The 17,143-nt window shown below is 49.8% G+C and overlaps 1 protein-coding gene across 1 annotated transcript in view; it reads left to right on the top strand.

Annotated features, from left to right (window-relative positions):
• EPS15L1 (epidermal growth factor receptor pathway substrate 15-like 1) overlaps positions 1-17,143 on the top strand; it is an 81,075-nt gene that overhangs the window by 6,043 nt on the left and 57,889 nt on the right. The window contains exons 6-11 of the mRNA XM_008583016.1: positions 752-814; positions 4,418-4,477; positions 7,960-8,193; positions 11,940-12,097; positions 15,163-15,319; positions 15,630-15,715. Of these exons, the coding sequence (XP_008581238.1) occupies positions 752-814; positions 4,418-4,477; positions 7,960-8,193; positions 11,940-12,097; positions 15,163-15,319; positions 15,630-15,715 (758 nt within the window). The remainder of the gene's footprint in view (positions 1-751; positions 815-4,417; positions 4,478-7,959; positions 8,194-11,939; positions 12,098-15,162; positions 15,320-15,629; positions 15,716-17,143) is intronic.

The following is a 17,143-nucleotide window of genomic DNA, read 5'->3' as shown; positions in this document are numbered from 1 at the left end:
ACCGGTCTGTATGTGGGATCCAAACCCTCGGCGGGAGCGCCACCGCGCTCACAAGCAGCGCACTCTCCAGTGCGCCACCGGGCTGGCCCGTGTCTGGCTTCTTTCACCCAGCATGATGTTTTCTTTTTTTTTTTTTTTCCTTTTTGTCTTTTTTCGTGTCCGGCAACGGATTGCAACCTTCAGTGCCGCACCCGTACCGGGCTGGGACCGGCAACGGGATCGCAACCCTTGGTGTTGCACCCGCACGTTGCTCAGCCAGTGAGCGGGAACCGGTCTGTATGTGGGATCCAAACCCTCGGCGGGAGCGCCGCCACGCTCCCAAGCGGCGCACTGTAGCAGTGCGCCACCGGGCCGGCCCCAGCATGATGTTTTCTAAGTTCATCCACGTTATAGCATGTGTTAGTGCTTCATTCCTTTTTATGGCTGCGTAATATTCCATTGTGTGAATGAACCACATCATTATCAATTCATCCTTTGGTGGGCATTTGGGTAGCTTCCACCTTTTGGCTATTGTGAACTGTGAGTTTATGAGCATGTGTGTACAAGGATTTGAACCCTTGTTTTCCAGTCTTTTGGGTCTGTACCTGGGTGTGGAATTAATGGGTCATAAGGTAGGTAATTCTGTGTTTAACTTTTGAGGTCTTCCCCCCTTTTTGAAAGCACTTTGAAATGTGTGTCATTTTCAATAAAAACATCCTCCTGTAATTTGATTCTCTGTCAGCCACAAGGGAATGTTTCTCTTTCTTCTCAGCATGACACCAGCAGCCCTCTGATGGTCACGCCGCCCTCTGCAGAGGCCCACTGGGCTGTGAGGGTAAGTGCATAAGGACAGCTACTGGGCTGTCCTTCCTGTGGAGCTGTTCTTGTTGTTTAAAACATTTTATAGGATGATCGTATCATCTACTGTGTCTCAGTGTGAGTGGCCATGGAATTTGGGTGAAATGCTTTTTCAGATGAAAATCTTTTGGAAATGCCATGGCCTTTGACTATAATTGGGAGTAACTTACTGGGGCAACTAGCTAAGTTTCAGCAGTTGGATTCTTAAAAGCCTGTAGTTCAAATCTTGCATTTTTAGGTCACATTCTGTGGTTTTGCTGCTTGTGTTGGTTACTCAGTAAAGAAGATGAAATTGGGAGAACTTGCAAGTGCATAGACCCCCAGCTGTGTTTGTTGCTTTCTCTCTTTTTTCCAGCCAATTTGCACATTATTATTCTTTCTGAGGCTCTCATTGCTTTGTGAAAATGCTTCTCTCGGCACTTCAAGTGTTATTTTTAAGACAGAGGATGTTGTGGCTGGAAAGATGCGTTACTGCTTCTAGGAAAAAAAAACAAGTGGTGTTTTCTAATAAGTACAGAATTACTCCTGAAGGAAATGAACATGGGACACAGACACATTCCCCCAGATAATGTGAGGCCCCCTCATCCTCCACTTATTTTCAGAGGATTGTCACATTTTCTCACTTTTAATTGGCTTTAAATACTGACATTAATGACACTGTTGCTATAAAGTAAAGACAAACCTCCTCACCCCCCCGCCCCGCCCCAAGCACTTTTGTCCTTTTTTTACACTGTTGGTTTGTTTCCTTCTTGGAAAGGTTGTGTGTGTGTGTTGGGGGAGGTCTGTGCAGGGACAGAGCAAGAAGAGGTTTCATGTGACCGAGACATTGCGAAGTCACCCTTGTAACAGAGCCCTTTGCCAGCGACAATAATAGTTCTGAAGGATTTCTCTCTCGGTAGTTTCATTGCGTGGTGCGAACTTTGAGACAGAGCCAAAGAAATCTTATTTCTCAAAATGTGGTGGCTCTTTTCCGGCAGAGCTTGTGTTCAGGCCTTGCTGGAGCAGCCAGCGGCAGAGGGCCTGTGAGGCCTTGCACACAGGCAGAGGGGAGTCGAGGGGCTGTGTGTGGGAATTGGGGAGGACTGTTGTAAAGAGAGATGCTTCTAGAAACAATGAAAAAGCAACCCTGAAGTGCTGATTGTTTGTTTCTGTTGTAAGCATTCTTGGGCTTCTCAAAGCACTGAGTCAGCATGTCTGATGGACGGGGGAGAGCCTCCCAGGTACTCAAGACAGACAGACAGCATCTGGCTTCTCTGTACTCACGGCTGCTCGCATGTGCCGTGTCTGCTCAGGCTCCTGCTTCTCTTATTGAGGGTGCTGTCTTTTTTTTCCTCTCTTTTTAAAAATATTTTTATATTTAATTGTAAAATACACATCACATAAAATTTACCATCTTAACCACCTCTAAGCGTTCAGTCATGTTAAGTATATTCATGTTGTTGTGTAGCGGTCACCACCATCATCTCCAGAACCTGTTCATCTTCCCCAACTGGAACTCTCCCCATTAAACACTTGCTCCCCATCCCCTCCCCCCAGCACCTGGCACCCCCGTTCTACTTTCTGGCTGTATGAATTTGACGATGCTAGGCACCTCATGTAAGTGGAATCACAGTATTTGTCATTCTGTGTCTGGCTCATTTCACTGAGCATGATGTCCTTTGGGTGCATCCATGTTGTAGCAGGTGTCAGAACTAACTTTTGAGGCCGAGTAACATTCCATTGTATATTCTACACCACGTTGTGTTTAACTGTTCATCCATTAGTGGACACTTGAGGGTATTTTCTCAGAGCTCTCAGTAGCTGCAGCATGTGGCCACAGCAGGTGGTGAGAGGTCTGCTGTCCCTCGGTGCCACTCACGTTGGGCCTTATTTATGTCAGAGGCAGACTGGAAGCCACTGCTGAAACCCTTCTCCCCGACAGCCCCTTTTACGCGCTGCCTGCGTTTTCTATTTCAGGATGGCAGTAGCTGCTGCTCTGCCTTGTAAATCTTGCCCAGACCTTCCCTCTGTTCGTGAGGAGCTTCTATCATTTATTTACTGTTTTACTGTTAGAAACAGAGGACTTCCTGTGTTTAAAGTTGATTTTTTTATTTTTTTAAAGATGACCGGTAAGGGGATCTTAACCCTCGACTTGATGTTGTCAGCACCACGCTCTCCAAGTGAGCGAATTGGCCATCCCTACATAGGGATCCGAACCCGTGGCCTTGGTGTTATCAGCACCGCACTATCCCGAGTGAGCCATGGGGCCAGCCCTAAAGTTGATTTTGATCATGATTTGCTCAAGGACTAAAGCCCGTTCACACTTACATCTTTCCGGTAGAGTGCGTCTTGAACAGGGCAGCTGTGGCAGGGGAGCTTTCAAATTCCTTTATCCTAACATTGGCTGTGGCATGGTGTAGACAGAGTCCTGTGATGGGGACCCATGCTGATTGCCATCTGGCTTTATGAGGCATGACTTTCCATCCCAGCAGGATGTGGTAGCCCATTCCTGTGTGGTGTGTGCATTTATTTGGTAGTCCGTCTGCCAGGTTGAGGGGCAGGACTGGATGCTGTTGGTATGGCAGGGTAGGGTCAGGTGTGCATTCTATAGGGGTTCCTGTGGTAACCACAGGGACAAGACTGGAGGCAGGGATGCCAGTTGGAGGCTCTTGCAGCTGAGGTGGAGGGGAGGACCTGGATGGGAGAAGCCTGCATGGACTGAAGTCCTAGGCACTGACTGGGGAGTCGGAGTGCTGACACGGGAAGCATCATGGGTGGACCCCAGTGTGTCTGCTTAGCTCCGGGCAGTGGCCACGTGCCCAGCATTTTCAGGGTTAGGCAGGTGTGCTGGTCTGGGTGGGTAAGTGAGCACCTTGGTTGGGCCTTTAACTTGGGGAGTCGGAATGCTGACACGGGAAGCATCATGGGTGGACCCCAGTGTGTCTGCTTAGCTCCGGGCAGTGGCCACGTGCCCAGCATTGTCAGGGTTAGGCAGGTGTGCTGGTCTGGGTGGGTAAGTGAGCACCTTGGTTGGGCCTTTAACAGTCCAGGAACCCATGCCTATCCCCCCCTCCTCTTCAGGGTGCTGAGCAGGCCTGGAACATTCCCTGGCATCTGTCTCACCATCTACTTCTGGGGAAGAGTAGGCAAGACGCCAGAGACCTGTTCCAAACTGTGCCCACAGCCTTGCCCAGCCACAGATGCAGGGAGAGGGGGCTGGGTTTGTGCGAATGAACAGGTGAGGCTTGTGTTTAGAGCAACACCTGTGCCAAAGTCAAAGCCGTCTTTTCTATGTAAGATTTCTTAATAAGGCAATAAAGAAAAAAACAGGCTGTTTAAAGTATAGCCTTGGATACGGTTATAACCATGGTGTTTGTCACATCAAATGAACACATCAAATGACTGTGGAAAGGATCCTGGAATTGAGGCTACTTGGTATGATGATGGTTTTCAGATGACCCACAGACTGGTTCCTAAGTTCACCTTGATGGCCTCTCTCTAACCTGGTGAGCACTGTGGACTCAAGACCTGCGTCCCAGCCAGCAGGCTGGCTTTCACATGGCCCTGCCTCCCTAGTAACCCTGGCTGGTCTCCCTCATAGGTCTGGGACCTCAGTGACATCGACAAGGACGGGCACCTGGACCGGGATGAGTTCGCTGTGGTAGGCCCCTGCCGTGTCTCTTCCCCACTCGCTGAGGAAGGAAACGTGCCATTTGTGGGGGGGGGGTGTGTGTGCTCTGGATTCATTTGTTTTTCTTAATTTGTTTTTTGACAGCTGGTCAGTACAGGGATCTGAACTGTTTTTCTTAATTTGTTAAAAGTGTTTCTGTTGACATCATTCTGGGTATATGCAAAAACTGCAGTGATACAGAGAAATCTTTTGGATACCCTTCACCCCGATTCCCCAGGGTCGTACGTTACTACACCTGCCTCATCCTTCGCCTCCCTCCCCTCTCCCCGCGTCTCTCTCTTCATAGTGTGTGTATGTATACATGCACACGGGTGTTTCCCTTGAACTGTTTCATTCTATTTTTTTGGTGGCTGGCGGGTATGGGGATCTGAGCCCCTGACCTTGGTGTTACCAACACCACGCTCTCCCAAGTGCGTTAGCTGGCCAGCCCATGAACTGTTGTAGAGTTGAGCTCCAGACAGAATGCCTCTTTATGCCAAGATGCTTCAGCGTGTGTTTCCTAAAAACAAGGAATTCTCTTACCTAACCATTGTCTAGTTCAAACCAGGAAATTTACAGGATATCTAATTTATTATATTTTCTATTGTATCTAACGCATTTTATATTATACAGTAGTATGTTATTATATTGTCTATTATCTAAGGATATTATTCAGATTTTACCAATTGTCCCCAAAATGTCCCTTATGGTGAAAGAACATCAGCCCATGTGTTATATTCTGTTGTCCCGTGTCTTTTGTGCCCTCTAATCTAGAGTAGCTCCTCTGTCTGCTGTCATGTCTCATGGCATGGCCATTGTGGAGAGCACAGGCCAGTCACTGTCCAGTGTTTTGGGGTGTGGGGTTGTCTGCCACTTCCTCATCATCCACGTCATGCACTTGTGGGGCAGGAATCCCACCGAGGCGATGCCCTTTCTCCTCCACCTCCTTCCATCATGTCTTTGGCCGTTCTCTGCCAATAATGGGATTTATTCACTCATCTTCTTCCATTAAATCTCAGAGTAGAATGAAGTGGCCCCTTGTAGTTAAGGATGATGCTTTAATAAATAGTGATTGAGTTCAGCCAAACCAAAACCAAACCTGTAGATTATCTGGGAATTCCCAAATAGCAGAAAAACTATGAAATATAACAGTATGCCCAACATCCGTCTTCTGTCTTAGGGATTTTAAATGTCTTTATATGTGATTTTACAACATACATGCAGATTGAAACTAATGATTATCTTACTTTACATATGTATAAGACCTGTGAAATTTGAAACTTTTAGGTTAAGTTTGAACTCTCCTCCAGGGAAATGACCAAGTTCTCTTACATTTTGCCTCATGATCTCCTGTGCCTAACAGTGCTCAGACGTGGGTGTTTCTATCCAACCTGGGGAGATTCTGCCTTTCCAGCTCAGGACATTTGCCGTATTTCCCCAGTCATCCTGTCGTTTTCTGTGGTTGTCCACTACTTATTTGTTTATTTTTCAAAAAAAAATTTTTTTCCAGCAGTTTTACTTTTTTTTTTTTTTTTTGACAGCTGGTCAGTATGGGGATCCAAACACTTGACCTTGGTGTTATAACACTGCACTCCAGCCAACCGAGCTAACCTTCGTCCATTATTGATTTATTTATATTTTAGTGATAAAACACACATAACATAAAACACACCATCTTTTTTTTTTTTGTCTTTTTTTGTCTTTTTGTCGTGTCCGGCAATGGACTGCAACCCTCAGTGTCGCACCCGTACCGGACCAGGACCGGCAATGGGATTGCAACCCTCGGTNGACATAAAACACACCATCTTTTTTTTTTTTTGTCTTTTTTTGTCTTTTTGTCGTGTCCGGCAATGGACTGCAACCCTCAGTGTCGCACCCGTACCAGACCAGGACCGGCAATGGGATTGCAACCCTCGGTGCTGCGCCCGCCCCTCGCTCAGCCAGTGAGCAGGAACCGGTCTGTATGTGGGATCCGAACCCTCGGCGGGAGTGCCGCCGCGCTCCCAAGCGGCGCACTGTAGCAGTGCGCCACCGGGCCGGCCCCAAAACACATCACCTTAACCATTTCTTTCCTTTTTTTTTTTTCAAGTTCACAGAACTAGTAATCATCAATCATTTCTTTTTTTTTTCTTTTTTATCTTTTTGTCTCTTTTTTCGTGACCGGTAACGGGATCGCAACCCTCGGTGTCGCGCCCGCACCGCAACCGGCAATGGGATCGCAACCCTCGGTGTCGCGCCTGCACCGCGCTCAACCAGTGAGCGAACCGGTCTCTATATGGGATCCGAACCCTCGGTGGGAGCGCTGCTGTGCTCCCAAGCGCTGCACTCTACCAAGTGCGCCACCGGGCCGGCCCTCATCAACCATTTCTAAGTGTGCAGCTCAGTGGCATTAGTATGTTCACACTGTCGTGCTACCACTGCCAACATCCCTCTCCAGAACTTCATCTTCCCCAGCTGAAACTCTGTCCCCATTAAACAGGATCTTCCCACCCGCCCCCACCCCCAGCCCCTCATTGTGTATTTTTGATATTTCTTCTGACCACACCTGATTTGAGGCATTTGTATCATTGAATGGGCCCTCTGCACTGGGGTCACTGGCGCAGAGTGTACTTGGGCACCTTGGAACGCACCTTCCCCCTCACAGCCTCACAAGCCCCGAGTTTCCATTTCTGTTTTGTTTTGATCATTTTTCATCATTTCAGCCAAGATTTGTGCTGATCTGTAAATGGGCCTCAGAACTGTGTTACTTTGCTTTTCTTTTAATCACTAGCTGAGTTTAACATTTCAAAGATGTTATGTGGCTTTAAGTCTTACCTATGTTATTTATTTTCTGTTCTCTATGCAGATAGCAACTTAGAGACACTTTTGAAGGGGGGAGGTTGTGATTTTGGTTTGTTCTTGTTATCTTTTAAAACAGACTTTAAAAAAAAAATTTTTTTTAAATAATTTATTATAAAAATACAGTTTAAAAAAAAATTTTTTTTGGCAGCTTGCCGGTATAGGGATCCAAACCTTTGGCCTTGGTGTTATAACACTGTGCTCTAACCAACTGAGCTAACCGGCCAGCCCTAAAATAGACTTTTAAATCCTTGTTTTAGACAAAGTTAATCTGTCCTTGGCACAGTATACATGCCCTTGGGCACCATTTTCTGTGTCTTCTGAATATCTTGACAGACAGGCTGTTCTCATGGTGTCTTTAGACTTGCAAATCCCAGCCCTTTGGAAGTTGTAGCCCTGGAGTTGGTGGCATTCCTGAGTGGTGAAGGGACATATGTGGAGTCTGCCATGACTGAGTTCTTTCTGTACTCATTTCGGTCTCGTGTCATTCAACTCACACCTTAGAAAAGTTAGGCATTGGAGGATAACTCAGCAAAAAAGATGGATTTTGCTCTGGTCAGCCCCGCCCTTCTCCTGCTCTTGGTGTCTCCGGCCCTGGCCATGCCACTTCAGCGCCACTCTCACCACCCTCACAGGCTATGCACTTGGTGTACCGAGCCCTCGAGAAGGAGCCTGTGCCCTCCATCCTGCCCCCATCCCTCATCCCGCCCTCCAAGAGAAAGAAGACCGTGTTCCCTGGTGCTGTGCCTGTCCTGCCTGCCAGCCCTCCGCCAAAGGACAGCCTCCGCTCCACGCCGTCCCATGGCAGCGTCAGCAGCCTCAACAGCACGGGCAGCTTATCCCCCAAGCACAGCATCAAGCAAACACAGGTAGGAGCCTCGGCATTCACGGCCTGTTCATGGCCGCTTCTCTGAGTGCAGCATGGTGTTGTTCGCGAGCGAGTAATCACTGACCCAGAAAAGGTAAAGTGTGCAGTTGAATGTTTTGTGAAAATATTTCCTCCAGGGATTCAGAACAACCTTTCTCTTTCACTTGCATGTAGATGTCCCTCCTTCACACAGCCGCAGGCTCCCACCTCCAGGCTCCCTCCTCAGGTCTGCCCCGGCTGCAGGCCTCTGGGTAGTTCTGTACACCGAGTCCCTTCTTCCTCTGGCTTCTGTCCTGCTGGTCCCTCTGCTGGGAGGACACATCCCCACATGGTGCCTCGGCACCTTGCTTGACGGGAGCCTGTGGGACCACCCCCGATAACCAGCACCCCTGGGCCCTGCCCACCTAGGCCTTCTCCTTCCCTATCTGCTTTCTTCGGTCCTCTGCGGCTGGCCTGGCTAGTTACATATTGTCTGTCTCCATGACTAACCCATCAGCTTCGGAGAGCAGAGTTAATTCTTGGTTATAATCTCAGCCTCTAGAAGGTGCTTAATAAATACAGATGGTCCCCGACTTATGATGGTTTGACTTAGGATTTTTCAACCTTACAATGTTGTGAAAGCAATACGTGTTCAGGAGAACATCAATAAACTGCACGGTGTATTAAATACTTTAGACTTTGTGTTAGATGATTTTGCCCAACTCTAGGCTAAGGTAAGTGTTCTGAGCACGTTTAAGGTGGGTGAGGCTACGCTATGATGTTCTGAGGGTTAGGTATGTTAAATGCATTTTCCACTTAAGGATATTTTCATTCAAGGATTTATCAGGGCATAGCTCCATAGTAAGTTAGGGAGCATCTGTGTATGTTGAATGATGAGGTGAGCAAGGGAGGTGACTGTCCCATGGTAGGGAGAAACCTGGTGGCTCCGTTTCTCCCCACGACAACATATTAAATATCTAAAAATAAATTTCTTGTTTGGACAAATGCAGCATCACATTGTGCTCTTTATAAAAGGGTACCTTTGACATGGTCTCCATCGTGCAAGGCGGTGGATGTGAGTTACACCTGGAATCGTGCGTTGCTTCCTGCCTCATTTGTGGTTTCAGAGGCATAGCCGTGAGCGAGTGGTCTTAACAGGAAGGCCCCACACCATGCGACTTGGGAATATGGGTGAAAGTGAGAAGCACATGATCGGACATTGTTTTCTTGTGCACAAACCTATTTGTACAGTTAGTGTTCAGCCCGGGAGGCTCGTTCTCAAGGAGCTTGTAGAGTAAGGCATTGTGTCCTGTAGTTTAAAAGAGATGATCAGAGAGGGTGCGGGGGGGCTCAGTCACCAGTTGAAGCCACTGACTGTGGAGAGGCAGGGCTGACGGGAGTTAGCCCCCTCTGTGAGTTTCGTGTGGTCAGCACACACCAGCCCAGCATCCAGAAGGCGCCTTCATAACTCACCAGCCATACCCTGGTGCTTCCGGTGGGCCCTGGGGGTGCTGCAGTGACCGGCAACAGGCCCTCCTTGGGGAGACAGATTACAAGAAGATGATCAGAGAGGGTGCGGGGGGGGCTCAGTCACCAGTTGAAGCCACTGACTGTAGAGAGGCAGGGCTGACGGGAGTTAGCCCCCTCTGTGAGTTTCGTGTGGTCAGCACACACCAGCCCAGCATCCAGAAGGCACCTTCATAACTCACCAGCCATACCCTGGTGCTTCCCGTGGGCCCTGGGGGTGCTGCAGTGACCGGCAACAGGCCCTCCTTGGGGAGACAGATTACAAGCAAATCAGTAAACTGAGGAAGGCCAGACAGCCATGAGAGAGCTCAACAGGCCTTGCCTGGAAGTGCTGGGAGTGAGGAGGGGCGTGTGCTCCTACAGACAGACAGCTTGAAGGCTATCAGCCAGGTGACATCCAGGCTGAAACCTCAGTGGCAAGAAGCCATCAGAGGACTAGCCCTTGCCTAGGCTCTGAAGCACTTGGTGTGTTCTAGAAACAGGAAAAAGGCCGGGACAGGGTGAGCCAGGGGGCCGGTGGGTTGGGGTTAGAAAGAGAGCCAAGGCTGGACCACTCATCACCTGCTCGAGCTGTTGTTTTCTGAGACAGCACCTTGTGTCCTTGCCAAGAGTTCTTATGAAGTCCTGGGGGGCAGGTTTGTGCAGATGTTTTATTTGTGAAGGAACAAGTGGGGCCAAATTTGCTCACAAGCAAAGGCCACCCAGCCTCATAAGCCCCCTCCATGGTGATCTTGGGGTTTCCCCCAGATCCTGGGAGCCTGATGCAGACCCCTGAACTGGACCAATTTTACCAGTGGCATCGGGTGGGGTGGCGAGGGAGGGTGTGTCTCCTCCCCCAGGGATGGGGCAGCTGGTGGGATCAGTCGTGAAAACGGGCATTTCTGAGGTCCCACAGTCGACAAGCTTCCCCACCCCCACTTTCCTTATCCTAAGCCAGCAGTACTCTGGTGTACCCCAACGGCCACCCAGTTCTGTTGTCATGACCAGATTGGGGTGAAGCTGCTTCCAGCCACCAGGGCGTGTTCTTCATTTGGGGCCTGCAGCTGCTGAGCCGGCCTTAAACCTGGTCCCTTTCAGGGAGACCCAGCTCCAAGTGGAAAACTGCCCTGTGTGGGATCTGTAGCCAAGCTGGCATCAGTCTCGCTGCAGCAAGTTTACTTCGTTGGCACAGCAAATGTTAGGACATTGTCAGCCCAGAGTTCTAATTTCTGGGGATCTGTGGGACACAGTCACTGTTCTCCCCGCTCAGTCCAGCTTGTCTGACACTTTCACTTCTTCACGGGATCCTGGCTTCCGAGGTTAGCTTGTTGTAGCCACTTGACTTAAAGGCAGCAAGCCCTTTTGTCATCAGAGGTCCCTTATGTGCATCTTCATGTCTGCCCTGACCTCATTCCACAACAGACTTGAGGTGGTTTACAAAATTCACATCATAAAATGCCACAAGTAAACTCTGGTCTCTCTTGCCATGTGAACTCTCACCATTTGAATTAGGTCCATAGATTTTGATATGTCCTTAGATAAATTCCTTGCTGTGCTAAATGAGTCTACTCATTACCTGAAAAACCCTAGAACTGAAACAATCTGGGTAACATGGTGTGCTTCCCCAACTCTGTTTCCAATTTCAGGGAGCTCACGTCGGGATCCTGCTAGATGTGGGTAATGAGAGAGACCTGTTCACAAAAGCAGATGAGTTACCCCGTTGTTTCCTGGTCTTGACCTTGAACCCCTTCTCTTCCACCATACTGTACTTATTAGCATCTTTGAGTTGTCAGCACACTGAGAAGTCCTCTCTTAACCAAAAGGAATGATTCAGGTGGAAATGTCACAGCTTGTGGCAGTTTACTAAACTAGTGAGTGGGCCGGTGCTTTTGTGCTCAGTCACTGTGCTCTGGAGGGACAATCCCTCCAGCCCAAGTTTCCAAGGTCCTTTCTCTCTCCACTTCCTCACCAATTTGATCAAGTTTTTATTCCTGTTGCTGTTGTTATGAGAAGGTTTAAAAGGAGAAACTTGTATAATATTAATTATTTTTTAAAATGCTAGATGAGGAAAAGCTTCTTTAGAATCAAAGACAAAAGACGCTGTGAACCTTGCCAGGAGGAGACTGTCTGCCCTCTTGGAACTGTGAGGAGAGTCTGGTGCCAAATGTGCGTGAAAGCACTTTAATTGGCCCCGTATCAGAAAGCGTGTGCTTTTGGTCATAAAAATCTTCTGGGTTAACTGTCTTAAAAACGGTGTTTCAGCCAATCATAAACTGGGTGGTGCCTGTGGCAGACAAGATGCGATTTGATGAGATATTCCTGAAGACTGACCTGGACCTGGATGGCTACGTGAGTGGCCAGGAGGTGAAGGAGATCTTCATGCACTCAGGCCTCACCCAGAACCTTCTAGCACACATCTGGTAAGGGCGGATTGGCCATGTATGGCTGTGGGTGGCTCCAGGGGGCCCCGTGGGAGAGGACTATGCTGTGTGAGGGGCAGAGGCTGTGGTCAGGGGCTCCTCCTCAGCCTGCAGCAGGCCTCCCTGCCTGGAGTCATTTATTCTCAGCAGGCTGAATCCCATGCTCCCTGCAGGTCAGTTCACTGTTGTCCAGCAAGAGGCTCTCCTGCTTGGCCCATCTAGAGAGCTCTCAGGCCATCTGCTTGCACAGCCAGGCCCAGTTCCTGCTCGTGGTTCTAGTAGGAGGCCTGGCCTTCACCACAGCTGGCTGCCACCTCTGGGAGGCATGTGTAGACTGGCTCTGTAGCTCCCAGCAGGGCCACCCTGGGTAGTCAGGGCTGCGGCTGCCTCCCCAGGAGGCCCTGCTCTGTGAAGGCTGGTGCCTCGGCTCCCAGCAGGTGGGTGCCCCAGTGGTGAGACTCTGGTGCACATTTCAGGGCCCTGGCAAGGAGCCAGCCTCACCTCCACTGTCATCTAGGCCACGCAGAGCAGACTTCACAGCATTGGGGTTCCTCCTACTGTAACTGGCCAGTGGTGAAGTTGCTTTCTAGCTTGTTCCTCAGAGCCTTGGACCTTAGAGAGGACTTCACCTAGGAGTTATAAAAAGGAGATAATTTCGGGGCTGGCCCGGTGGCACACTGCTGCAGTGCGCTGCTTGGGAGCGTGGCGGCGCTCCCGCCGAGGGTTCGGATCCCACATACAGACCGGTTCCCACTCACTGGCTGAGCGAGGTGCGGGTGCAACACCGAGGGTTGCGATCCGTTGCCGGACACGAAAAAAGACAACAACAACAAAAAAAAAAAAAGGAGATAATTTCTACATAATTCACGAAAGGCAAATGCCTCTGAATAGAGCACAACAACAAAAAAAAAAAGGAGATAATTTCTACATAATTCACGAAAGGCAAATGCCTCTGAATAGAGCAGTGACATTTAGCACATTACTTAGTGCCTTGGGGGGAATCTCCATCCTCGTTAATAATCCACAGGTGTCCGCGTTTTGAGGTGGGAGCCAGGGTCTGAGAAACCAGCCATCCCAGAGTCATCACCCAATGGCCGAGCTGCCTCTGACCGGCCAGTGGGGAACAGTGGTTCTCAGCCCCTTTGGATCCAGTGTCCCCTTTTAGAAACGTGTAAAACTCAGGGGCCCCTTCATGATCCTGGAATGGTTGCACATGCGGTCCAGGATAGGGCCATGATACCCTGATTGCCGTGTCCAGGGCAGTGCAAGGAAAGTAATTTACAATGTAGATTTCAACCTGTACATGACATAATGACAGGTGAACGACACATGAAACGACGGTCCACTTGGATCAAAAGAAGGAACGCAGAAGCCACTCCACGCGGGGAGTAGAGGGGAAGGAAAGGGCGAACAGGCTCTGGCCTCACCAGTAGGAGAGCTAGGATAACAGTCCAGATTTGTCTTCGGGGGGCAGGGGCATAGCTGATGCAGAGATAACAGGCTTAGAGGGATTGCAGGACAAGGCTGTGCCCCCGTGATGCTGGCACCTCACCAGTCAGCGTGATGTCAGAATGGGCCTGGAGGTTGCAGGAGGGGAGGGGCAGTAGCAGCCCAGGAATGGGCGCACTGGGAGAAACAGTGGCAGCATGAAGCTGTCGCACTCTCGACCTCTCCCTGGTGATCACATCGATATTGAACAACGGCGTCTATTAGGGACATTCTGCGAGATCTGGTCATTCCCCACGGCACCGTTCATTGACAGCCTTTGGGACTAAGTCAGTTAGAACGTTCCAGCTCTCCTCTGCTGTGTATTAAATGGCTTCTGCAGTAAGTATGCGTAAGGTGGGGAGCAAGGTCCCATGTTAAGTGGACACGTGAGTGGAGGGCAGACATTTTTTCAGGGATGTCGAGGACATGTCCTTACTGCACGAGTCTTCCCTTCCTTTACCAGCCAGCTCCTTGATGACTTCAATGTCATGGAGCTTCTCCCCCAAGCTCCCTGGGACCACTCTGTGCACTGTTTGCTTGCTGTGTCATCCTATCTTTCAGGACATCAGAAGCATGTAGTCAGGAGACTCTTCAATTAGAAGGGACTGTCCTGGGCCATGTGGCCGTGCCCCTGTGACAGTCTCTTTGGGCAGAAGAGATCTTAGTCCATTCAGGCTGCTGTAACAAATTACCACATACAGGGTGGCTTAAGCAGCAGATGTTTCTCACAGTTCTGGGGGCTGGAAAGTCCATGATCAAGGTACCCAGCAGACGCAGTGTCTGGTGAGGGCCCATTTCCTGGTTTGTTGACGGTCACCTTCTCACTGTGTTCTCACATAGGGGCCTCTTTTCTAAGGGCACTAAACCCACTCCTGAGGGCTACACCCTCATGACCTAATCATCTCCCAAAGTCTGTGCTTCCTAATACCATCACCTTGGGGGTTAGGATTCCAACACAGGAATTTGGGGGGACACAAGCATTCAGACAGTAGCAAGGAGAGAGAAGCTGGTTGCTGATCCTCCCCATCCTGAAGACGACCTGAAATGTTGCTCTTGTCTTTGCTGAAAACCAGCAGCCTGGGCAGTTCAGATAACCTCGAGCTGCAGGACCAGGCTGAGCGAGACGCTGTATGGACGCTCAGGTTCCATTTCTGCAGGAATAACTGCTCTGTCCTTGACGCCCACCGCATTGGAGTCTGCCCCATGCATGTGATAAACAGAAGGAAAAGGGCCAGTTGCTAGCGAGGTCTTCCCAAGGGATTGGACCCTCAGCCCACAGGGAGGGGCTCGGCAGTTCTCCAGCCTGGGCAAGGACCCCCGCCCCCTCATGCCTTGACAGTCCCTCCTTGACCAGCCTTAGGATGGGATGCTCTGGTGGGGGTGCTGGGGTGGGGGTGGGGGCCCTGGGACTGCTTCCCGGGAATGGGATGTTAAGTAGAAAAGCAGTTGGGGGCTCACCACAGTGCCCTGCTGCTTTTGTCATCCTTTTCATAATCACGGGTTCGATGACTTGTGTTGGTTGCACAGGCCGAGTCCGGCGTCTGTGATCTGTAATTAGCATCCCACATTTCTCCCAGGGCCCTGGCCGATACGAGGCAAACGGGGAAGTTAAGCAAAGACCAATTCGCGTTAGCTATGTATTTCATTCAGCAGAAGGTCAGTAAAGGCATCGACCCCCCTCAAGGCCTCTCACCGGACATGGTCCCGCCCTCAGAGAGAGGCACTCCCATCCCGGTGAGTAGCCAATGGCCGCACCCCGATGTGGTCACGTTTGTGTCCCTTCCCACCGCCCGCCACATGGTGGCGCTGGCAGCCCGTGTAAGCCCCACAGGGGCCTCCCCAAGTCCCTGCCTTCACCTGGGGCCCCAGGAGTGTGGCTTGGCCCCTCAGATATTTCCTCAGGATGGTGGCCCCCACTTGTGCCGCCTCACCCTGTAAGCTGAAGAGAAGATGATTTTATCCCTGGGCCTAAGACCTGGTAGTCCCTGCTGTATAGTGATGTCAGTTTGCTAATCAGGAATTTCCTATCTGAATTGGATTCTAGGACAGTTCAAGTTCTCTTGGCTCGGGGGAATTCACGGGTGTGAAAGAGCTTGATGATATCAGCCAAGAGATTGCTCAATTACAAAGGTACGTTGAGAACTGGGCTTTCCCCTCAGATTCAAGTCTCATGGGAACTTCTGCTGGGTGCTTATTGGATATAACAGAGACTTGTGTGGAAGTTTGATGATCATAGGTTTATTCAGAAGAAAGCAAGGGACACAGATTCTTCTGAGTCCCTAAATTGGCTTAGGGGGCTCAAACACAGACAGCTTCAGTTTGAGTTGGTGTCAGCTAGAGCCCACAGTGGCTGTGTGGTCTCAGGAAGGTTGTGGCTGGCTTAGGACCTGTGTTAGTCCATTTTTGTCTTGCTATAACAGAATATTCGAAACTGGAGGTTGTGGCTGGCTGGCTTAGGACCTGTGTTAGTCCATTTTTGTCTTGCTATAACAGAATATTCGAAACTGGGTAATTTAGAAAAAAACCAAAATTTATTGCTTACAGTTTTTGAGGCTGGGAAGTCCAAAGTCCATCTGGTGGTGGCAACAGTGACCCAGGGGTCTCACATTGCAAGATGGTAGAAGCAGAGACAGCAGAGAGGCAGACTCTTCTCTCTTCTTGTAAAGCCTTCAGTAGCATGCCCCTGACCACCATTTTTAATGCATTCACTACTGCACAGTCCTACAATCTAATCATCTCTTCAAGACTCCACCTTTCAATTACCGTAATAGGATTTACTGTCCTCTTAACAGTTACAGTGGAGGCTAAGTTTCTAATACATAAAACTTGGGGGACACAATTCAAGCTTCAGGGAGTTTTTGGGGATATAATTCCATCCACTACAGGATCCCACAGCTAAACTGTGTGAAAAGGGCCTCATGTCCAGCTCTCTGGCTGCAGTCCCTGCAGCCAATGCCTCAGTTTCCTCACTTGTAAATGAAGGCTTTGGAGGGGCTGTCTGCACATCTGGAGTCCGGGGCCTCATGTCCAGCTCTCTGGCTGCAGTCCCTGCAGCCAGTGCCTCAGTTTCCTCACTTGTAAATGAAGGCTTTGGAGGGGCTGTCTGCACATCTGGAGTCCGGCATAAAGAAATAGTTACTCCCCACATCTGCCTCTTAATCCTCTTCCAGTTAATTCTGGGAGAGGGTAGGCTCTGTTCTTTCAGGTACCGAGCAGAAGGGCCCAAAGGTGTTTTGCCTTCCATAGGAAAGGGATTGTTTACCTGCCCGAAAATAGAAGACTCTTAGGTGTCCTTCTGCAGGTGCAGTTCTGCCGGCTCCTCTAGGTCTGCTCTTCTGCTATCTGCAGAGCCCTGATGAGTGAAGGCAGGTTAGGTCTTGGGTGGGATCAGAGTGGGGGGCTGGTTATAAAACCTCAGCCAAAGCTGAAGCCATACTCCCCACTCCAGTTCAGCCCAGTGATGTTCCTATTCTGTCACCAGCTCCCAGGGGCCATGTTTTCCAGATGAGAGATCAGGACGTGCAGCCTGCCAAGGCTGAAGTGTCTGTGAGGATGAAG

The sequence above is a fragment of the Galeopterus variegatus genome, unplaced genomic scaffold (assembly GCF_000696425.1).
Source record: "Galeopterus variegatus unplaced genomic scaffold, G_variegatus-3.0.2 Scaffold2794, whole genome shotgun sequence".
NCBI lineage: Eukaryota > Metazoa > Chordata > Mammalia > Dermoptera > Cynocephalidae > Galeopterus > Galeopterus variegatus.
This window is presented reverse-complemented; position numbering and strand designations above follow the sequence as displayed.